Source organism: Salmo trutta, chromosome 34, assembly GCF_901001165.1.
Source record: "Salmo trutta chromosome 34, fSalTru1.1, whole genome shotgun sequence".
Taxonomy (NCBI): domain Eukaryota; kingdom Metazoa; phylum Chordata; class Actinopteri; order Salmoniformes; family Salmonidae; genus Salmo; species Salmo trutta.
In genome coordinates, this window is record NC_042990.1 from 23,114,153 (window position 1) to 23,138,167 (window position 24,015).

General features: G+C 47.8%; 1 protein-coding gene across 4 annotated transcripts in view; it reads left to right on the plus strand.

Annotated features, from left to right (window-relative positions):
- Window positions 1-24,015, plus strand: part of adcy2b (adenylate cyclase 2b (brain)) — a 95,607-nt gene that overhangs the window by 9,318 nt on the left and 62,274 nt on the right. For 3 of the 4 annotated variants that reach the window (XM_029732274.1, XM_029732276.1, XM_029732275.1), the window contains exon 2: window positions 4,330-4,527. The exons of the other annotated variant lie outside the window; for it this stretch is intronic. In XM_029732274.1, coding sequence (XP_029588134.1) covers window positions 4,330-4,527 — 198 coding nt within the window. The remainder of the gene's footprint in view (window positions 1-4,329; window positions 4,528-24,015) is intronic. 4 annotated transcript variants of the gene reach the window in all.

The window sequence follows — 24,015 nt, forward strand, 5'->3', positions numbered from 1 at the left end:
ATTGTAGACCTACACAAGGCTGGAATGGGCTACAAGACCATCGCCAAGCAGCTTGGTGAGAAGGTGACAACAGTTGGTGCGATTATTCGCAAATTGAAGAAACACAAAAGAACTGTCAATCTCCCTCGGCCTGGGGCTCCATGCAAGATCTCACCTCGTGGAGTTGCAATGATCATGAGAACAGTGAGGAATCAGCCCAGAACTACACGGGAGGATCTTGTCAATGATCTCAAGGCAGCTGGGACCATAGTCACCAAGAAAACAATTGGTAACACACTACGCCGTGAAGGACTGAAATCCTGCAGCGCCAGCAAGGTCCCCCTGCTCAAGAAAGCACATATACATGCCCGTCTGAAGTTTGCCAATGAACATCTGAATGATTCAGAGGACAACTGGATGAAAGCGTTGTGGTCAGATGAGACCAAAATGGAGCTCTTTGGCATCAACTCAACTCGCCGTGTTTGGAGGAGGAGGAATGCTGCCTATGACCCCAAGAACACCATCCCCACCGTCAAACATGGAGGTGGAAACATTATACTTTGGGGTGTTTTTCTGCTAAGGGGACAGGACAACTTCACCGCATCAAAGGGACGATGGACAGGGCCATGTACCGTCAAATCTTGGGTGAGAACCTCCTTCCCTCAGCCAGGGCATTGAAAATGGGTCGTGGATGGGTATTCCAGCATGACAATGACAAAATGACAATGACAAAATCCCTCCTGAGATGTGTGCAAACCTGGTGGCCAACTACAAGAAACGTCTGACCTCTGTGATTGCCAACAAGGGTTTTGCCACCAAGTACTAAGTCATGTTTTGCAGAGGGGTCAAATACTTATTTCCCTCATTAAAATGCAAATCAACTTATACCATTTTTGACATGCGTTTTTATGGATTTTTTTGTTGTTTTTCTGTCTCTCACTGTTCAAATAAACCTACCATTAAAATTATAGACTGATAATTGCTTTGTCAGTGGGCAAACGTACATGTCACGCTCTGACCTAAGAAAGCTGTTTTTTCTCTGTTTAGTTAGGTCAGGGGGTGATAGGGGGTGGGCATTCTATGTGTTTGTTTTCTATGTTTTGGCCGGGTATGGTTTCCAATCAGAGACAGCTGTCTATCATTGTCTCTGATTGGAAGCCATACTAAGGCAGCCTTTTTCCCTTGGTTTGTGTGGGTAGTTGCTTTCTGTTTTGTTTGTATAACCTGACGGAACTGTTGGCTGTCATTTTGTTTATTTTGTCTAGTGTTCGTTTTCATTAAAATATAACGATGAGCACTCAACACGCTGCGCCTTGGTCTCCTCTATATGACGCCCATTACAGTACAAAATCAGCAGGGGATCAAATACTTTTTTCCCTCACTGTATGTACATGTGTGTCTGCGCTCTGTGTATGCATTGTGAGTGTATATATATTTAAAGCTCATTATAATTCTGTCTGGGTGTTTGTTCTCTGTGATACTTGGGACATCAGTAGCTAGCTAGTAGTCCCCTGAGTAAATTTACTGCTGTTAATGCATTTCTCTACCCCCTAACAATGTGTCCCCCTCACCTCAGCCTGGCTCCAAACACCCTGACTCATACTTATACTAGCATAGAAACGTAGAGCACCATCCTATTCTAGCATAGAAATATAGAGCACCCATGTGTTCTAGCATAGAAATATAGAGCACCCATGTGTTCTAGCATAGAAATATAGAGCACCCATGTGTTCTAGCATAGAAATATAGAGCACCCATGTGTTCTAGCATAGAAATATAGAACACCCATGTGTTCTAGCATAGAAATATAGAGCACCCATGTGTTCTAGCATAGAGTTATATAGCACCCGTGTGGCTCAGTTGGTAGAGCATGGTGTTTGCAACGCCAGGGTTGTGGGTTCGATTCCCACGGGGGACCAGTACGGAGAAGAAAAATGTATGAAATGTGTGCATTCACTACTGTAAGTCGCTCTGGATAAGAGCGTCTGCTAAATGATTAAAATGTAAATGTTCTAGCATAGAAATATAAAGCACCGATGTGTTTTAACTAGCATAGAAACATAGGGCAACAATCTATTTGACCAAAGAGGGGTGGCATGTAGCCTAGCAGTAGAAGATAAGAGCATTGGGTCAGTAACCAAAAGGTTGCTGGTTTGAATCCCAGAGCCAACTAGGTGAAAAAATCTCTCTGTGCCCTTGAACACGGCACTTAACCCTAATTGCTCCTGTAAGTTGCTCTGGATAAGTGACTAAATGACTAAAAATAAAATAGAACTTGAAGCATATTAGAACATTACTGTGTTCTACCATAGAATCATCACAGCACTATTCTACCAGAGAATTCTATCACAGATGCAGCACTATTCTACCATAGAACCTAATAACACCACTGTATTCTACAATACAATCATCACAGAACAACACTATTCTACCATAGAATCATGAAATACAAATCATAGAGCTGTAGAATGATAGACTGTATTCTACTGACGTGTTCACAGGATCACCATACGCAGGGACTGATGATATTCTAGGCTCCCAATGTGCTTATGCAAAATGTTCTTCACTTGGAAAATGATGGAGATTTTTGCATTGTTCTATAATTAATAAACTCTTAGAGGGTCAGAAGGGAACGGTAAATATTTGATTCAGACTCTGTACTCTGGATGTCAGAGAATTAGGCCTTGACCTCCATCCGGCCTCTAGCTCTAAAGCCAACAAGCTCTCATAGTCTCACTGCAAAATTAGACATTTGTCCACATTTCTCCAAACGTCAAATTTCAAATAGTTTATTTATACCTCAGTGCCAATAACTGGGATTGAACATGAGAACCTGGAATTACACCGCTATCCATGTCCACAATGCCCTAGCAAAACCCAAGCCTACTAGATTGTACTAGCGCTCACTGTTGCCCCTAGTGGCCAGTTTTGACTTGTCTTGATTTAGGCGTTAATTACGACTTGGTTAAGTAAAACAGAAAATCATTTATTCCGATTGGTTAGGGTTTGGGATACGGTTAAATTTAGGCATGAATTCTGATTGGTTAGGGTTTGCAATAGGCTTAATTAAATTCATGCATTAATTCCAATTGGTTGAGTTCAGAAAAACAACAATTGCTAAACTAAAACAGTGTTTAGTTTAGCAATTGATTAAGACTGGCTCTGTTAATTCATTGTGGATGGTGCAGCGGTCTAAATTGCAGTCTATCATTATATAGACCTGGGTTAAATCCAAGCTCTGGGCTTCATCTTTCTGCTCCAGTGGACGATTTGACGCCGCCTCCCGACATCCTGGGGACCTACAAAAATGTCAAATGTCACCTTGAATCTGGAGGGATCTCCTTGCTAATGGAACTCTGACTACACTACCACACCATCAGGCTACCCAACACCTGTCACTTTATCCTGGGTGTGTATGAGAGGAGACACACACAGGCAGTAGCCAGGTGGGGGGGGGGGGTCATGTCAATAGAGTTTGATAGTGTTTTTAATTTTTTACCTTTATTTAACTAGGCATGTCAGTTAAGAACACATTCTTATTTTCAATGACAGCCTAGGAACAGTGGGTTAACTGCCTTGTTCAGGGGCAGAACAACAGATTTTTACTTTGTCAGCTCAGGGATTTGATCTTGCAACCTTCCGGTTACTAGTCCAACGCTCTAACCACTAGACTACCTGCAGCCCATAGCTAGTGATGATGAGTAGAGCAGGGATGAATGCAGACCGTGTGTGTGTGTGCATGTGTGTGTGAGGGAGAGGGTGTGTTGGCATGTGTGTTGACAGGTTTTAAATGCTGACAGTGACAGTGGGAGGATAGAAGTGACATAGTAGCACCTTCTCTGTCTGTCTGTCTGTCTGTCTGTCTGTCTGTCTGTCTGTCTGTCTGTCTGTCTGTCTGTCTGTCTGTCTGTCTGTCTGTCTGTCTGTCTGTCTGTCTGTACAATGAGTGCAAACATTTTTAATAGGCTAGGTGTATGTGATCCCTGGGGGAATTGAACACAAAACCAAAACCAATTTTACACACACACACACACACACACACACACACACACACACACACACACACACACACACACACACACACACATTTGGTTCTATAGGCTTGAAGGAGCTATTTACAGTTCTGAGGGGGGGAGGAGAGAGAGAGGCGGTGTGAAGCTGTCTCCTTCAGGAATTGAGGACACAAAAAGCTTCTGTCTCGTTTTTCTCTCCTAGTCTTACTTCCCTCCACTCTTCCCACCCTCCCTTCTCTCCCCCATCTGCTCCCTCTGTCTCGCCCTCCCTCCCCCTTTCCCTCCCTCTCTCCTTCTCTTTACTTCCCTTCCTCTCTCTTTCCCTATCTCTCTCCAGAACATGGAGGACCACCTAGCGTTCCTGATCACCGTGCCCACCACCCTCTTCCTCTTCCTCTCCATCTTCATCCTGGTCTGCATAGAGTCCGTCTTCAACCGCATGCTCCGGCTCTTCTCCCTCCTTATATGGGCCTGCCTGGTTGCCATGGGTTACCTCTTCATGTTCTCCGGGGGGATCCTCTGTCCTTGGGACCAGGTGAGATGGTGGGGTGGGGTGTGTGTGTGTGTGTGTGTGTGTGTGTGTGTGTGTGTGTGTGTGTGTGTGTGTGTGTGTGTGTGTGTGTGTGTGTGTGTGTGTGCGTCAGCCGTGCGTGTTGGTCAGAGTTGTGTGTACATGTTTGTATAGAAGATGAAAAATATTGTCCATTAATACTTTATTGTCCATTTGTCCATAAAAGAGAACGTAGCTTTTTTGCTTTTCAACACAATCCCTGGAGATACACATTCAAGTGCCAGCCACAGTGCAGCACTCCTGGAACCATTCTTTTAGTGGTTGAGTGCCTTGCTCAAGACCACAGTGGCTGGAGATGGTATTTAGAATAATTCACCACTAGATTTTCCTGTCAGATCTGGGATTTGACCCGGCGACCCTCCTCCCTAACCTCTATGCTACCAGCTTGTTTTGTGTGCGTATGTGCTTGTGTGTGTCTTGAATGTATTTGAGAGATAATAAGGTGTGTGCTAATTGTTCCTCATGTGTGATTAAGTGTTAGGTCACAGGAGGAGAACGATCAGGAGACTGATACATGACCTTTCTAATTATAGGCCTATTCATGTTACTCTCCTTCCCCTCCCTCCTTCCCTTTCTCATTCCAATTTCCTTTCCATTTTATCTCGCTCTCTCCCAGTCCCTCCCACGTCTCTCTGTCTCAACCTATTTCGCAAATTCTATTTATATCCCTCTGCCCCTTTACCTCACCTTACCAGGTCTCCTTCCATTTCACCCTCTCTCCCCCTCTCTCACCCTCACTCCCCCTCTCCTTCTCTACCTTCTCTCTGTCCCTCCTTTCCCTTCTGTTCCTCTCCTCCCTCCCTCTCTCTCAACCTTGCTCCCCTTTCCTTCTCCTACCTTCTCTCCATCCCTCTCTCCCCCTCTGTTCCTCTTCTTCACTCCCCCTCTCCATCTCTACCTCTCACTCCTTCGCTCCCCCTCGCACTCATCCTCTCCCTCACCTCCCTCTCCTTCTCCTACCTTCTCTCCTTCCCTCCCTCCCCCTCTGTTTCTCTTCTTCCATCCCCCTCTCCCTCTCTGCATCCCACTCTCCAGAGCCGCCTTTTCCTATATGCAGACCATGCGCTGAGTGCAGGGTCCTGCGGCTGCTTGGTGGCCCCCGACCAAAAAGGAACTCAGACGGGTAGTGCATCAGCAGTTTCCACTTGTTGTGTCAGTCACTCAATTAGCCCATCTCAGCAAAAAAAAATGTAGGTTGCTAGGTGAGGTTGTCTAGCCAGCTATCTAAACCGTGTAGTAGGCATAATCATCACTAAATTACCGACCGGGCACACAGGTCATGTGTTCAGGGCCCTGACCTCCAGGGGGCCCCTGTTGATTTTGTTAGTCACTCATATATCATATGACCATGGCATAAGTCATGGCAAAATGTGGAAATTGTAGAAAATGTGTTTTAAAACTGCGAAATGTTCTCCGCCCCATAGCAAAATGTGAAGAATTGTAGAAAGTGTGCTTAAAACTGCAACACTTTCTCTACACCCCTTGGTAAAATGTATAGAATTGCAGGAAATTTACTTTAATCCTGCAAAAAATGTATCCACTGCCAAAACTGTTTTGCCCATGAGGTGGGAGGGACCCCCAACTAAATCTCGCTTAGGGCCCTCAAAAGGCTAGAGGCGGCACTGCCTCCCACCCTCCCTCCCTCATACCCTCTCTCCCTCCCTCATACCCTCTCTCCTCCTAGCTTCTCTCATCGTGGTGGAGCTATTTTTATCCATCTCTCCATCTGTGAGAGCATAATCATACTGCATTATTAAACAACCTTTCTCCCTCCCTCTCTCTCTCTCTCTCTCTCTCTCTCTCTCTCTCTCTCTCTCTCTCGCTTCTCTCTTTCTCCCTCCCTCTCTCTCTCTCTCTCTCTCTCGCTTTCTCTCTTTCTCTGTCTCTCTCTCTCTCTTTCTCTCTCTCTCTCTCTCGCTCTCTCTCTTTCTCTCTCGCTCTCTCTCTCCCTCTTTCTCTTTCACTTTCTCTCTCTCTCTCTCTCTTTCTCTCACTCTCTCTCTTTCCATCTCTCTACCCCTCTCTACCTCTCTCTCTCTTCCTGTTTCCTCCTTAAACAGACAGTAATCTTGTATCCTTACTCCAGTGGTTATTCCACATTCTTAGCAGGCAGCTTGAGGAGGTAACATGTTGAAAGGAGAACGAGTGTTATTATACAGTGATGTTGTGCTACAGCCTGAGTTTTTTCTTCTCACCCATCTACACACAATACCCCATAATGACAAAGTGAAAACATGTTTTTATACATGTTTGCAAATTTATTGAAAATAAAATACAGAAATATCAAATTTACATAAGTGTATTACATCAGCTTTCGCAGAAATTACAGCTGTGAGTCTTTCTGGGTAAGTCTCTAAGAACGTTGCACACCTGGATTGTACAATATTTGTAAAGTATTGTTTTCTAAATTCTCCAAGCTCTGTCAAACTGGTTGTTGATCATTGCCAGACAACCATTTTTAAGTCTTGCCATAGATTTTGAAGCAGATTTAAGTCAAACATGTAACTCAGCCACTCAGGAACATTCACTGACATTTGGGAAGCAACTCCAGTGTATATTTGGCCTTGTTTTTAGGTTATTGTCCTGCTGAAAGGTGAATTCATTTTCCAGTTTCAGGTGGAAAGCAGACTGAACCAGGTTTTCCTCTAGGATTTTGCCTGTGTTTAGCTCCATTCTGTTTCTTGTTCATACTGAAAAACTTCTCAGTCCTTAACGATTACAAGCATTCCCATAACATGATGCAACCACCACTATGCTTGGAAATTTGGAGAGCGGAACTCAGTAATGTATTGTATTGGATTTGCCCTGAACATAACACATTGTATTCAGGACAAAAAGTGAATTGCTTGCCACATTTTTTGAAGTATTACTTTAGTGCCTTGTTGCAAATAGGATGCATGTTTTGGAATATTTTTATTCTGTAGAGGCTTCCTTCTTTTCACTCTGTCACAATGTTGTTGATCCATCCTCAGTTTTCTTCTAACACAGCCATTAAACTCGGTAACTGTTTTAAAGTCACCATTGGCCTCATGGTGAAATCCCTTAGCAGTTCCTTCCTCTCCGGCAACTGAGTTAGGAAGGACACTTGTATCTTTGTAGAGACGGGTTGTATTGATACACCATCCAAAGTGTAATAAATAACTTCACCATGTTCAAAGGAATATTCAATGTCTGTAACACAACAAAATGTGGAAATACTATCTGAAGGCACTGTACGACAGGTAGGTCAGGTATAAAACACCACTCAGGTGTCCTGTGATGATGGTAAATGCCTCAGACTATAAGAAGGAGAAAAATGGCTTTTTGCTGTGAGCCAACCAGCCTGGAGCCAGGAGGAAGAACACTCTCAACCATACTGATGGAACCAATGAGCTAAATAACACTGTCTGTAACTACTGCTGCAACTACAGTCTGTCCTCATACAGAAAGAGAGAGAGAGAGAGAGAGAGAGTGTGGGTAGGGATAAACAGAAAAATAGGGGTGGGGACTCTGGAGAGACAGAAAGACCACAGGCCAGAGAGAGAAAAATAATCTGCAAGTTTATAACAGGTTATGTTCTGCTTAGTAATAGAGGCTCTCACAATCTGTCTCACACACACACACACACACACACACACACACACACACACACACACACACACACACACACACACACACACACACACACACACACACACACACACACACACACACACACACACACACACACACACACACACACACACACACACACACACACACACACACACACACAGAGCAGCCCTTTCAGCTGAAGAGTTGGTTGTGTCTGGGCCTGATTGAATCTCTCAGGAGAGAGCAGGTATTAGTGGAAGGCAGATTGGACTAGAGCTCCACACACCTGGTACCATTAAAACAATACAACCCTCCCTCACACTAACCCGGCTGGATGGCTGGCTCTGGAGCCTACCACACAGAGGAGAAGAGATGGAGAAAGGGAAGGAGAGAGAAGGGGTGGGGAGAGACGAGATGGAGAGAGAATGGGTGGGGAGAGAGGAGATGGAGAGACAGAAGGAGAGAGAAAGGGGTGGGGAGAGAGGAGATAGAAAGGGAAGGAGAGAGAAGGGGTGGGGAGAGAGGAGATGGAGAGACAGAAGGAGAGAGAAGGGGTGGGGAGAGAGGAGATGGAGAGAGAAGGAGAGAGAAGGGGTGGGGAGAGAGGAGATGGAGAGACAGAAGGAGAGAGAAGGGGTGGGAGAGAGAGGAGATGGAGAGAGACAAAAGGAGATAGAAGGGTGTGGGGAGAGAGGAGATGGAGAGACAGAAGGAGAGAGAAGGGGTGGGGAGAGAGGAGATGGAGAGACAAAAGGAGATAGAAGGGGTGGGGAGAGAGGAGATGGAGAGACAGAGGAGAGGAGCAAAGGGGGGGGGGAGAGAGGAGATGGAGAGACAGAAGGAGAGAGAAGGGGTGGGGAGAGAGGAGATGGAGAGACAGAAGGAGAGAGAAGGGGTGGGGAGAGAGGAGATAGAAAGAGAAGGAGATAGAAGGGGTGGGGAGAGAGGAGATGGAGAGACAGAAGGAGAGAGAAGGGGTGGGGAGAGAGGAGATGGAGATGGAGAGACAGAAGGAGAGAGAAGGGGTGGGAGAGAGGAAGGAGAGAGAAGGAGATAGAAGGGGTGGGGAGAGAGGAGATGGAGAGAGAAGGAGAGAGAAGGGGGGGGAGAGAGAGAGGAGAGAGAAGGAGAGAGAGGGGTGGAGGAGAGATGGAGAGAGAAGGATAGAAGTTGGGGAGAGAGATGGAGATAGGGGAGAGAAGGGGTGGGGAAGAGGAGATGGAGAGAGAAGGAGATAGAAGGGGTGGGGAGATGGAGATGGAGAGAGGAGAGAGAAGGGGTGGGTAGACAGAGATGGAGAGAGAGGAGATAGGGGTGGGGAGAGAGGAGATGGAGAGACAGAAGGGAGAGAGAAGGGGTGGGGAGAGAGGATGGGAGACATAGGAGAGAGAAGGTGGGAGAGAGAGATGGAGAGACAGAGGAGAGAGAGGGTGGGGAGAGAGGAGGATGGAGAGACAGGAGGAGAGAGAAGGGGTGGGGAGAGAGGAGATAGAAGGGGTGTGGGAGAGAGGAGATGAGAGACAGAAGGAGAGAGAATGGGGTGGTGAGAGAGTGAGATGGGAGAGACCGAAGGAGAGAGAAGGGGTGGGATTACGAAGAGAGGCAGATAGAAGGGGTGGGGAGAGAGGAGATGGAGAGACAGACGGAGAGAGAAGGGGGTGGGGAGAGAGGAGATGGAGAGACAGAAGGAGAGAGAAGGGGGGGGGAGAGAGGAGATGGAGAGACAGAAGGAGAGAGAAGGGGTGGGGAGAGGAGATGGAGAGACAAAAGGAGAGAGAAGGAAGGGAAAATAGGAGAGAGCTAGAGATGAGAAAGAGAGAGAGAGATGAGATGGAGATAACAGGAGGGAAAAGACAGAGCGCTACAGAAAAAAAGAGAAAGTCAGAGGCATTGAGTGTGAGAGCGAATGGGAGAGAGAAAGAATGAGAAAAAAGGGAGAAAGGTATGATTCAGTGAATGGGACAGGGGTCATTAGAATGCAGGGTTGAGAAGAAACAGGGAGACGGGATGCAGGGCTGGGAGGGTGGTTGAGAGGAGACGGGGAGATAATAAAGGCAGAGGGACTAGAGAAATGATAGGGTATTAGAATGCAGGGTTGAGAAGAAACAGGGAGAAAGCGAGATAAGGAAGGTAGAAGGAGTAGAGAAATGATAGGGTATATCAATTCCCCCTGTTCCAACTTAACTCTTTCCAGACCTCACACACACAAATTGGCTTCTGGAAAACTCAGGAGAGAAGTGTCTCTATTTTAAAGGTCAACAGTCAAAATCATGTTTTTCATGAAATTGGATGATATTTGGATGAAACCAAATCCAAGTATGATGACCAACGTATGAAAAATGACTGTTGCTTCTACATTGATAAAGTTACTGTAAGGGTCCTGTGTGTAGCTGGTGTAGAGAGTCAGGCGCAGGACAGCAGACATGAGTAATCAACGTACTTTACTCAAAAAGACAAAAATACAAGGTAAAAACACGAGCCCACAAAGACGGACCGAATTACAAAAAAACTATCACTCCCAAACACAACATGGGGAACAGAGGGTTAAATAATAAACAAGTAATTGGTTGAGTGAAGCCAGGTGTGTAAGACAAAGACAGAACAAATGGAAAATGAAAAGTGGATCGGCAGTGGCTAGAAAGCCGGTGACGTCGACCGCCGAACGCCGCCCGAACAAGGAGAGCGACCGACTTCGGCGGAAGTCGTGACAGTACCCCCCCCTTGGTGCGCGGCTCCAGCAGCACGCTGAAAACGACCTCGGGGATGACCCGGAGGACGAGGCGCAGGGCGATCCGGATGGAGACGGTGGAAATCTCGCAGCAACGAAGGGTCCAGGACGTCCTCCACCGGCACCCAGCATCTCTCCTCCGAACCGTACCCCTCCCACTGAAGGCCCCTCGCCCAACGCCTCGAGTCCAGGATGGCTCGAACAGCATACGCCGGGGCCCCCTCGATGTCCAGAGGGGGCGGAGGAACCTCCCACACCTCAGCTTCCTGGAGTGGACCAGCCACCACCGGCCTGAGGAGAGACACAATTGAACAACGGATTAATACGATAATCTGGGGGAAGCTGTAACCTGTAACATATCTCGTTCAGTCTCCTCAGGACTTTAAATGGCCCTACAAACCGTGGACCCAGCTTCCGGCAGGGCAGGCGGAGGGGCTGGTTTCGGGTCAAGAGCCAGACCCAGTCCCCCGGTGCGAACACCGGGGCCTCGCTGCGGTGGAGGTTGGCGCTCGCTTTTTGCCGTCTCATGGCCTGTTGTAGATGCACATGGGCGGCATCCCAGGTCTCCTCCGAGTGCTTAAACCATTCGTCCACCGCAGGAGCTTCAATCTGGCTCTGATGGCAAGGTGCCAGAACCGGCTGATACCCCAGTATGCACTGGAAAGGCGATAGGTTAGTAGAGGAGTGGCGGAGTGAGTTTTGGGCCATCTCTGCCCAGGGGATGAACGCCGCCCACTCCCCCGGCCGGTCCTGGCAATATGACCGCAGAAACCTACCCACATCCTGGTTTACTCTCTCCACCTGCCCGTTACTCTCGGGGTGAAAACCTGAGGTGAGGCTGACCGAGACCCCCAGACGTTCCATGAATGCTCTCCAGACCCTGGACGTGAACTGGGGACCCGATCAGAAACTATGTCCTCAGGCACCCCGTAGTGTCGGAAGACGTGTGTAAACAGGGCCTCCGCAGTCTGTAGGGCCGTAGGGAGACTGGGCAAAGGGAGGAGACGACAGGATTTAGAAAACCGATCCACAACGACCTGGATCGTGGTGTTGCCCTGTGACGGCGGAAGATCGGTCAGGAAGTCCACCGACAGGTGTGACCAAGGCCGCTGTGGAACGGGAAGGGGTTGTAATTTCTCTCTGGGCAGGTGCTTAGGAGCCTTGCACTGAGCGCACACCGAGCAGGAGGAAACATAAACCCTCACGTCCTTGGCCAAGGTGGGCCACCAGTACTTCCCACTAAGGCAACGCACCATCCGACCAATGCCAGGATGACTAGAGGAGGGTGACGTGTGGGCCCAATAGATCAAACGGTCGTGGACAGCAGACGGAACGTACAGGCGCCCAGCTGGACACTGGGGGGAGTGGGCTCTGTGCGTAACGCCCGCTCGATGTCCACGTCCAGCTCCCACACCACCGGTGCCACCAGGCAAGAGGCCGGAAGTATGGGAGTGCGATCCATGGACCGCTCCTCTGTGTCATACATCTGGGACAGTGCATCTGCCTTAGCGTTCTGGGAACCTGGTCTGTAGGATAGAGTGAAAACAAAACGGGTAAAGAACATAGCCCACCTTGCCTGGCGAGGGTTCAGTCTCCTCGCCGCCCGGATGTACTCCAGATTGCAGTGGTCAGTCCAGATGAGAAAAGGGTGTTTAGCCCCCTCAAGCCAATGTCTCCACGCCTTCAGAGCCTTGACAACAGCCAACAGCTCCCGTGCTCCCCCCATCATAGTTTCGCTCCGCCGGGCTGAGCTTCTTCGAATAGAAAGCTCAGGGGCGGAGCTTTGGTGGCGAGCCCGAGCGCTGAGAGAGCACAGCTCCTATTCCAGCCTCGGACGCGTCCACCTCCACTATGAACGCCAAAGAGGGATCTGGATGAGCCAGCACGGGAGCCGAGGTAAAAAGAGCCTTCAGGTGACCAAAAGCCCTGTCCGCCTCAGCCGACCACTGCAGCCGCACCGGTCCCCCTTTCAGCAGTGAGGTAATGGGAGCTGCTACCTGACCAAAACCCCGGATAAACCTTCGGTAGTAGTTGGAAAACCCTAGAATCTGCTACACTTCCTTTACCATGGTGGGAGTCGGCCAATTACGCACGGCTGAAATGTGGTCACTCTCCATCTCCACCCCTGACGTGGAAATGCGGTACCCTAGGAAGGAGATGGATTGTTGGAAGAACAGACATTTCTCAGCCTTGACGTACAGGTCATGCTCCAACAGTCGACCAAGCACCCTGCGCACCAGGGACACATGCTCGGCGCATGTAGCGGAGTATATCAGAATGTTGTCGATTTACACCACTACACCCTGCCAGTGCAGGTCCCGGAAAATCTCGTCAACAAAGGCCTGGAAGGCTGATGGAGCATTCATTAACCCGTACGGCATGACGAGGTACTCATAGTGCCCTGAGGTGGTACTAAATGCCGTCTTCCACTCGTCCCCCTCCCGGATACGCACCAGGTTGTAAGCGCTCCTGAGATCCAATTTTGTGAAGAAGCGCGCCCCGTGCATTGACTCGATCGCACTGACGATGAGAGGCAGCGGGTAGCTGTACCTCACAGTGATCTGATTGATACCTCAATAGTCAATACATGGGCGCAGACCCCCATCCTTCTTCTTCACAAAAAATAAACTTGAGGTGAAGTGGAGGGCCGGATTCGGAGACATATGTTTCCATAGCCACCGTCTCCTCCTGTGACAGAGGATACATGTGACTCCTGGGAAGTGCTGCGCCTACCAGGAGATTTATCGCACAATCCCCCCGTCAATGAGGTGGTAATTTAGCCAAATCGGCATATTCTGAGGGGATGCGCACGGTGGAGACCTGGTCTGGACTTTCCACCGTAGTCGCACCGATGGAAACCCCCACACACCTCCCTGAGCACTCTCGTGACCCCCCTTTGAGAGCCCTCTGTTGCCACGAAATAGTGGGGTCATGACAGGCCAACCAGGGTAGGCCCATCACCACGGGAAACGCAGGAGAATCAATAAGGAAGAGACTGATTCTCTCCTTATGACCCTCCTGCGTAACCATGTCTAGTGGAGTGGTGGCCTCCCTAATCAACCCTGACCCTAATGGTCGACTATCTAGGGCATGTACAGGGAAGGGCATATCCACAGGAACAAGGGGGATCCCTAAACTATGGGCAAATGAACGGTCAATAAAATTCCCAGCTGCACCTGAATCTACTAGCGCCTTATGCTGGGAATGCGGGGAAAACTCAGGAAATGAAATAAACACATACATGTGAGCAACAGGGAGCTTTGGGTGAGCCTGGTGCCGACTCACCTGGGGTGACATGATAATGCCCTTCATGCTGCCTCGACTCCCTGAGGAACCCCCCCAGCACCGACCAGCAGTGTGCCCTCTGCGGCCACAGATGGGGCAGGGAATGGCCCCTCCTCCGGTCACCCTAAGTGCAGCACCTCCCAGCTCCATGGACGTCAGAGCGGAGGTGCTGGGGGATGGAACTGACAGGGCCCGATCCGGACGTCCGCGGGCAGTCTGCAGGTTGTCCAGCCGGATGGACAGGTCCACCAGCTGGTCCAATGTGAGGGTGGTGTCTCGTCAGGCCAACTCTGGACGGACGACCTCGCGCAGATTGCACCAGTACTGATCGATCAGGGCCCTGTTGTTCCATCCCGCGCTGGCGGCCAGGCTCCGGAAGTCCAAGGCAAAATCCTGCGTGCTCCTCGTCCCCTGCCTCAGGTGGAACAGACGTTCAACTCTGCGTAATGGTCCAACGCCGTATGGAGTGAAGGAGACCAACTCCAGGGCTTTGCCTGAGAGGCAGGAGATGAGGGCGGACACGCTCTCACGCCCCGTTTCTACTCCAGCTGGAGCTCTACCTGGCGACTGTCCACCCGGCCACAGAAACCCCAAGATTTTTTTTGTGGGGGGGCATGAGGGGTGGTTGGCCGATCCAAGGAGAGTGCCAGAGCCCGCCTGGGAGTCGATGGAACAGTGTGAGGAAGGATACCGGAGAGAGGGCTTAGCTAGGAGTATGCGGCAACGCAGGGGTTTGGAGGAGCGTGTCATCAGTCCGGTGAAACCTGTGCTGGCTCCACGCACCAGGCCTCCAGTGCGCCTCCCCAGTCCGGTACGTCCAGTGCCAGCTCTCCGCACTCGCCCTGAAGAGCGTATCACCAGTCAGGTGCAACCTGTGCCGGCTCCACCCATCAGGCCTCCAGTGTGCCTCCCCAGTCCGGTACGTCCTTTGCCTGCTCCCTGCACTCGCCCTAAAGAGCGTGTCACCAGTCCGGTACCACCTGTGCCGGCTCCACACACCAGGCCTCCAGTGCGCCTCCCCAGCCCGGTACGTCATGTGCCGGCTTCACGCACTAGGCCTCCAGTGCGCCTCTACAGCCTGGAACCTCCAGCGACGGTTTACAGTCCAGAGCTTCCAGCGATGGTTCACAGTCCAGAGCTTCCAATGATGGTCAATGGCCCGGAGCTTCCAGTGAAGGTCAACGGCCCGGAGCTTCCAGTGACGGTCAACGGCCCAGAGCCTCCAGTGACGGTCAACGGCCCGGAGCCTCCAGTGATGGTCAACGGTCCGGAGCCTCCAGTGATGGTCCACGGTCCGGAGATTCTGGTGCCATGGCCGGAGCCTTCTTCTGCGCCGGTGCCCAGTCCAGGCACGGCGTCCAGTTCCGCTCCATGGCCGGAGCCTTCCTCTGCACCGGTGCCCAGTCCAGGCACGGCGGCCAACCCAGCTCCATGGCCAGAGCCTTCCTCTGCGCCGGTGCCCTTCCAGGCACGGCGTCCAACCCAGCTCCATGGCCGGAGCCTTCCTCTGCGTCGGTGCCCAGTCCAGGCACGGCGCCCAGTCCAGCTCCATGGCAGGAGCCTTCCTCTGCGCCGGTGCCCAGTCCAGGCACGGCGTCCAGTCCCGCTCCAAGGCCAGAGCCTTCCTCTGCGCCGGTGCCCGGTCCAGGCATGGCATCCAGTACCGCTCCAAGACCGGAGCCTTCCTCTGCGCCGATGCCCAGTCCAGGCATGGTGTTCAGCCCGGCGCCAGGGCTGGATCTGGGGTCTGGGCGGGGGCTACGACCTGCACCGGAGCCGCCACCGACACTAGTCACCCCCCCTACCCCCCAGTTGGTTTCAGGTTTTGCGGCCAGAGTCCGCACCTTTAGGGGGGGGGTACTGTCAAGGGCTCTCTATGGTGTAGTAGGTCAGGGCGTGACTAGAGGGTGTTCTAGTTCAATATTTCTATGTTGGTATTTTGTATGGTTTCCAATTAGAGGCAGCTGGTAATCGTTGCCTCTAATTGGGGATCATATTTAGGTAGCCATTTTTCCCACCTGTGTTTGTGGGATATTGTTTGTATTGGTGCTTGTGTCACCACGTAGTCATGTTGTGTTGCTTGTTTATTGTTTTGGTTAAAGAAGTTTCACTTTAAATAAATATGTGGAACTCAACAAACGCTGCGCCTTGGTCCGTCTCTTACAACATCCGTGACATAGAAAGCCGTTGACGTCGACCGCCGAACGCCGCCCGAACAAGGAGAGGGACCGACTTCGGCGGAAGTCGTGACAGTTACTTGTCCCCTCTCCAATGTCAAAACTTGGAAGACAGGAGCTGGGATTATTAAGGGGATAGGGTGACATCACCCTAACTCTCATTTTATTAATACAATTATGCTAACATGATATTATCTTAGCTAATTTAAATAAGTACCGCCTTGTAACCAACTTCGGAGAAGGCGTGTTTGCGGAGGGGCGTGGTTTATATAGCTCGATAGCTACTCTACTGGTGCCAAAATTTGACTGTAGGGTGTCAGCAATTATAATAGAAAGTTTACACTATTCATCTATGGCAAAGATACTGTACTTATGTCTCCACTTTTATCTGTATCTGGTATTAACAAGTTACAGGCTAGCTAGGTCTTCAGGCAGCATGGAACAAAAGGCAGGGAAAGGTCGCTCAAAACTCTGACGCAGTTGTCATGTCAACACATTCATCAGTGCTGCTGTGAACCACATCACAAGAGACATGCAAAACGGGAGATGTATAAAAAAATGCAATTTCAACATCGTTTGAGTTGCTTTGTGTATCACCAAATTTGCTTGAGATTATTTTACTGGAACACTGCTTACTGCATTCAAGTTTCCTGGCATTGGCGCTCCAAACAGCTGTCAGTCAAGGCGAGCTCATGAATATATGCACCCAGCCCAGTCAGCATGTCTCTTCAAACTTTTGGTAGTCAGCAATGAGAAAACATTTATTTTTCAATTTTTTTTTTAGCATTTCTATCCCCCCCAAGTCTCACACTATATCAACTGTTGGAAAAGTAGGCCATTGAACGTTTGACTATAGCAAATAAAGTGTATGAAAGAATTTGCAGAAATTATGTGCTAGCAGCAACTAAGCTTTTTGTTTTTCTTTTATGATTGGGTTGGAGGTCAGAGTTGGTGGGTTGGTGGTAAGAATTGCATCTGTGTTGGAAAATAGCTGGGCTATATAGTGTCACTGTCAGTGTCAACCCCTCTCTCTACTCAATATCTCTCTATATCTTTCTTTCAACAACCTCTCTCTCCCTCTAGTAATCAGTCTCTGTCATCTCTCTGTCTTTCCTTTTGTCCTCCTGAACCCTAATCCTGACCTTCTGTTGACTTCCTGTTCCACTTCCTACTTTCGCTCCCTGTCAGACACCACTGTTGGTTGTTGTCCATGGTGCTGCGGGGAGTCAGGGTCACAGGTTGTGATGGGTTACGCTCTGAGCCATGAGCCCCCTATCTGTTTTGTTTACTTCCTGTGTCCAGCTCCTCCTTTCCTGTTCTGATCCTGGTATATCAGTATTGCTATATCTATAACATGTGATATGATTTGTGCTGTTTTTAACAGCTCTGTGCTGCTAAAGGTTCACAATAACACTGTTGTATGATGAGCAGACTTGCCTAACATGCTGACTACACCGGCCACGCACATGCGTGAGTCCATGTGCGCTATCGCAAACATGTTAATTTTGTCCATCCACACCAGATACGATCATCACACACAGCTTAAAAGATAAAAAACAACTGTGAAACAACTATATTCATTTGGGGGCATGTCAAACACATATGAAACATTCATGGACATTTAGCTAGCTTGTTATTGCTAGCTAATTTGTCCCTGGGAGATTAACATTGGGTTGTTATTTTACAAGTGGCGTGTATTCATGGATGCCAAGGCAAGCCAGGCTTCCCCAAATAAAAATAAAAATATATACACTACCCAAAAGTTTTAGAACACCTACTCATTCAAACGGTTTTTCTTTATTTTTTACTATTTTCTACATTGTAGAATAATAGTGAAGACATCAAAACTATGAAATAACACATATGGAATCATGGAGTAACCAAAAAAGGGTTAAAGAAATCATAATATATTTGATATTTGATATTCTTCAAATAGCCACCCTTTGCCTTGATGACAGCTTTACACACTCTTGGCATTCTCTCAACCAGCTTCGCCAGGAATGCTTTTCCAGCAGTCTTGAAGAAGTTCCCACATATGCTGAGCACTTGTTGGCTGCTTTTCCTTCACTCTGCGGTCCGACTCATCCCAAACCATCTGAATTGGGTTGAGGTTGTGGGATTGTGGAGGCCAGGTCATCTGATGCAGCACTCCATCACTCTCCTTCTTGGTCAAATAGCCCTTACGGTGTGTTGGGTCATTGTCCTGTTTAAAAACAAATGATAGTCTGCTTAAACCCATACCAGATGGGAAGGCGTATCGCTGCAGAATGCTGGGGTAGCCATGCTGGTTAAGTGTGCCTTGATTTCTAAATAAATCACAGACAGTGTCACCAGCAAAGCACCCACACACCATAACACCTCCTCATCCATGCTTTATGGTGGGAAATACACATGTGGAGATCATCCATTCACCCACACCGTGTCTCACAAGGACACAGCGGTTGGAACCAAAAATCTCTAATTTGGACTCCAGACCGAAGGACAAATTTCCTCCGGTCTAATGTCCTTTGCTCGTATTTCTTGGACCAAGCAGTCTCTTCCTATTATTGGTGTCCTTTAGTAGTGGTTTCTTTGCAGTAATTCGACCATGAAGGCCTGATTCACCCAGTGTCATCTGAACAGTTGATGTTGAGATGTGTCTGTTACTTTAACTCTGTGAAACATTTATTTGGGCTGCAATTTCTGAGGCTGGTAATGCTAATGAACTTATCCTCTGCAGCAGAGGTAACTCTGGGTCTTCCTTTCCTGTGGCGGTCCTCATGAGAGCCAGTTTCATCATAGCGCTTGATGGTTTTTGCAACTGCACTTGAAGAAACTTTGAAAGTTCTTGACATTTTCCCTATTGACTGACCTTCATGTCTTAAAGTAATGATGGACTGTTGTTTCTCTTTGCTTATTTGAGCTGTTCTTGCCATAATATTGACTTGGTCTTTTACCAAATAGGGCTATCTTCTGTAAACCACCCCTACCTTGTCACTACACAACTGATTAAAAACACTCAAAACGCATTAAAAAGGAAAGAAATTCCACCAAATTACCATTTAACAAGGCACACCTGTTAATTGAAATTCATTCCAGGTAACTACCTCATGAAGCTGGTTGAGAGAATGCCAAGAGTGTGCAAAGCTGTCATCAAGGCAAAGGGTGGCTATTTGAAGAATCTGTTTAACACTTTTTTGGTTACTACATGATTCCATATGTGTTATTTCATAGTTTTGATGTCTTCACTATTATTCTACCATGTAGAAAATAGTAAAAATAAAGAAAAACCCTTGAATGAGTAAGTGTTCTAAAACTTTTGACCGGTAGTGTGTATATATATATAATAATAATAATTTGTCTTTGGTCTCTGTGTTTTCATAATTTTCCCGTCAATTTTCAAGTGGCTGAATCTCACCAGAAAAAGCATCCGAGCAAGGGAAACCTCTCTTTCTCAGTATGTGTAGCCCATGTAGCTGATGCTACCTGTACCAAAAGAGTATGACATGTTGCTGCCGTAGCATTTGATTGATTGATGCCAACAAGCATTTGAGCAGTTAAATTCCCCTCAAGGGGGGGCAATTTGTAAAAAGCGACAATGTCATTTTCAGAAAAACATGTCTGTTTCTGGTATGCTTGTGTTGATGTCCTGCAGTAGCTAGCTTGCTACATCGGCCCTTTCCAAAGCCATGGAAGGAGATGGGGACTTGGACCTGTGGTTTTGACTTAATTCTCTGTACAGGCCAATGATTATAAAGGCGATTCTGATCTAACAATAAAATGTACTGAAACATGTCCTCCATCTATTGAAAAGTACAGAGGGATATTGGAAAACAATATCACAACCAGCCAATGGCCTTTCTGATGAATCAGATGCACTTCTAACCATACTGGCAAATGTTGACCGCTGGCAACGAAGTAAAATGCCTGAAAAAAAAGTTGCCACTGTCATTCTCAACCGGTGTGTGACACTATCCCCAAAACATGAACAATTAGTCTGGGGTAGGCTGAAAGGAAAAGGGCCCTTTTCCATTGGCAGTCCTGTTATTGTAGAGCCCACAACGTACCGTGGAGCCCTGAGGAGTTTGTTAGTGGGTCGTACTGTATGCCCACTCTGAGGTGACAAATGGATCCCCATGAAGGTGGTTCATCTCCAAGATTGCCCGGTTACACTGAAGCACAATGCAAAACTGGCAGATGTACAGTATACTTCTGTATACCATTAGAAGACCTGGAGTTAAACAGCAGATGCTGTGGACAATGTTATGATAAACAAGATGTCGCATAGAAAATCATTGGAACCACAACTGAACAGACAGAAAAACGTACATATGCTGATGTGTTGAAAGAAATGAGTCTGACTGATGTTGACATTGCCTCCACAATGGATCTGACATCTGGATTTTACAATATTCCCATACAGGAAGAGGATCGTAAATACACAGTCATTACCACACCAGTTGGCCTTTCGAATATAACAGAATGGCTCAGGGCCTCTGCAACAGCCCAGTTATGTTTGCCAGGATGATGATGTCAATCTTTGGAGACCAGAACTATCTCTCCCTTTTGTGCTATCTAAATGATTTACTAGTCTTTCTTAAAATTGAACAAGAAGCACTTGAACAGTTGGAGCTGGTTTTCAGTAGACTCTCAAACAACAATTTGAAGCTTGCCCCAAATAAGTGGCACTTCCTTCGGCATTTTGTGAAATTCTTGAGCCATGTGACATCTCAAAAAGGGATCCAGACTTATGAGGGAAAAGTGACGGCCATCAGTGAGATGACATCCTCATGGAGATGGATGGGAAAACCCCTGGACTGAAGAGGGTCCAGTCATTTCTCGGAATGATGAACTATTACTCCCACTTTATCAAAGGTTTTCAGAAATCGCTAAGCCACTGTACTGTTTAACAGCGGGACAGAAAACCAAACAAAAATATAAAAATGTCCAGACTCAGAGTAGGCCATCCCACAGGCTGACACCTGAAGTTAAAAGTTTATCGCACCCAGACTTTAGTAAACCCTTCATACTTTTGTCTAATGCTTCAATTGACAACCTAGGCGTTGTTCTGAGCCAGATCCCAGAGGTTGAGTGTAAAAGTAGACCCATCGTGTTTGCTAGTAAATCCCTCAACAAATCCCAAGCAAGATATCCAGCCCATCGTCTAGAGTTTCTTGTGTGAAAATTGTTGTCACTGGCTAAAGGATGCCCAGTTTTACTGTCCTGACAGATAATACCCACTCACTCACATAGTGACAAAGCCTAAACTTGATGCCTGTGAGCAGAGGTTGGTGGCGAAGCTAGGTCCGTATGACTTTGATCTGAAAATACATATCTGGGCCACAGAACATACTCTCCGACTTACTCAGCCGTGTACCGTTTGTCAGGGATGGTACCACTCAGCGCTCCGGCTGTCTGTGAATTACCAAGGCCCACCAGACAGTGGCATGACAGGGTCCAATCAAGATGCACAGTCTGCTGAAGTCTCTGGTGATTAAGTGAAGGCACTCCTAGACAACAGCTTAGACCGACAGGGGATCATATCCATGTGCACTGTCCCTCTGATGCAGCTTTCCCACATCCGCTCCCCACTTTTTCACTAGGAGATCTCAAAGAGAAGCAGCAAGCAGATGAGACATTGGCTCGTGCTACCTATTATGTAGAAAGAAAACAGAGACCATCACATCGTGAAAGAGAACATGAGACAGTGGATGTGCAGAAACCTTTGACACATTGGGAGAAGTTGGAACACAAGGATGGAATACCGTACAGGAAATCAAAGGACAAAATCGGAAAGAAGAGATATCAGTTCATTATACCTTTGTCCCCGAAGGCGGATGTGTTGAAGGGAACACATGATGATGCTGCACACAAGGCCAAGCAAGAACCTTACACATCATCAAACAGAGGTTATTTTAGGTTGGTATGGATCAACAGTTGAAAGACTATGTCAGGAGACGTAGATGCTGTGTTGTGAGCAAGAAGACTTGAGGCAAGAGCTCCTCTTGAATCAATTAAGACAAGTGCATCATTAGAGTTGTTCTGCATCGATTTCTGGTTGGCTGAAGGAAAGATGGATAGAGTATTGCAATTCTAGTAGTAATAGGACCATTTTATCAGTTTTAAGCAACCAAGGGGCCAACTTTGAAAGCAAGCTGATATCAGAGCTAATGGACTTGGCAAGAATGAAGAAATCTCACACAACTCCATATCACCCAATGTGCAATGGGCATACAAAAATACTTAATCATACTGTGGGGAAAATGATTCAAGCCTTGCCTCCACGGACGAAAGAGAAATGGCCTCAGATGATACAAACTCTCACGTTTGCATGTAACTCTACCATACATGAGACGACCGGGGTTCGCCCCTTTTACTTAATGTTGGGCGGACCCCACAGCTACGGGTTCTGAGAGACGTGACTGTTTTGGGTTACAGTGAATTTGTAGACTCCTTTCAAAGAGATCTTCAGGAGGCAGTGCGTGTCACACAGAAGAACACATCAAAGGCACAGACGAAGAAGGCAAGAGAATATGACAAGAAGGTGAGAGGGTCCACCCTGGAGGTTGGTGACAAAGTTCTGTTAGCCAACCAGAAGGAAAGGAGCAAACGGAAATTGGCAGATGTGTGGGAATCTACCATCTATGTCATCAGCTGAAGCAACCCAGATATGCACATCTACAGAGTAGTCAACACTTCCACAGACAAGAGCAAGGTTGTACACCGCAACTTCTTCCTGTGAACTTTGTTCCAATTGGAGAGCCTGAAGAGGACACAACTGTTCCCTCCATCCTTTCAGAAGAGAGTTTTACAGATGCCAGAACTATGAGACAAAACCCGCAAACCGGAATGTGGATGTGGTAGTGATGACCAGAGAACTGCAGTCTGGATCCTCCGCAGTCGAAGTCCAAAAGTATCAATGAGGCTATGGACGCCTCCGGGTCCTCGTTGATAGGACACGGGTGTAATGAATAACTGAGTCAATAGGAGATGCTGAAAGTGAGCAGGAATCTAGAAGAAGTGATTCCGGTCACATGGAGCATTCCGTATTTCCGAGCAATAGTGAGTCCCAGAAAAGACCATTCCCACTCTGAGGATGATAGCTTGCAACCCTTTGCTGATGAGGATAGAAACGCTTTCCAAGAGCAGTATAAGGGGTCAGTGACTTTGCCCCAGTGATCATGTTCAAAGCAAGCAAATTGCCCACCCGGAATTGTACCAGGGTCAGTAAAATTTGACCCAAGTGAGCAGGCCCAATCAGCAGATTATCTGCTTAAAAAGACAGTGTTAAGGACAAGTCCCACAATACAGTCGATTCACAAAGCTCTAAGAATCCTTAGGGGAGGGTAGTGTGCCATGTACAGGGTAACGGAATGGTTGTTAGACTAGTAAAGAGACTCGTTGAAGCCATGAAAATAGCTTGTTAGAGCCTGACATGTCAGAGACCATACAACACTCTTAATGTCCTATTCAAGTCAAGGATATCCGTGATGTGGAGTATTAAGTTGGCTATGTTGTATTCAGTGTTGAGTCCACGTGACACTTTAGATTACGGAAAGAAAGGCAAAGGTGATGCGTAAAAGACACGTTATTACTTTGTACAATGTTTTCTATAGTCCTATGGCTAAGGTTACTCTTCAGGTATTTCTTTAACAGCTTTAAAGTGCCCACCTAGTAATGTGTCTTTAAGGTCTGTATGGGTTGATGGAA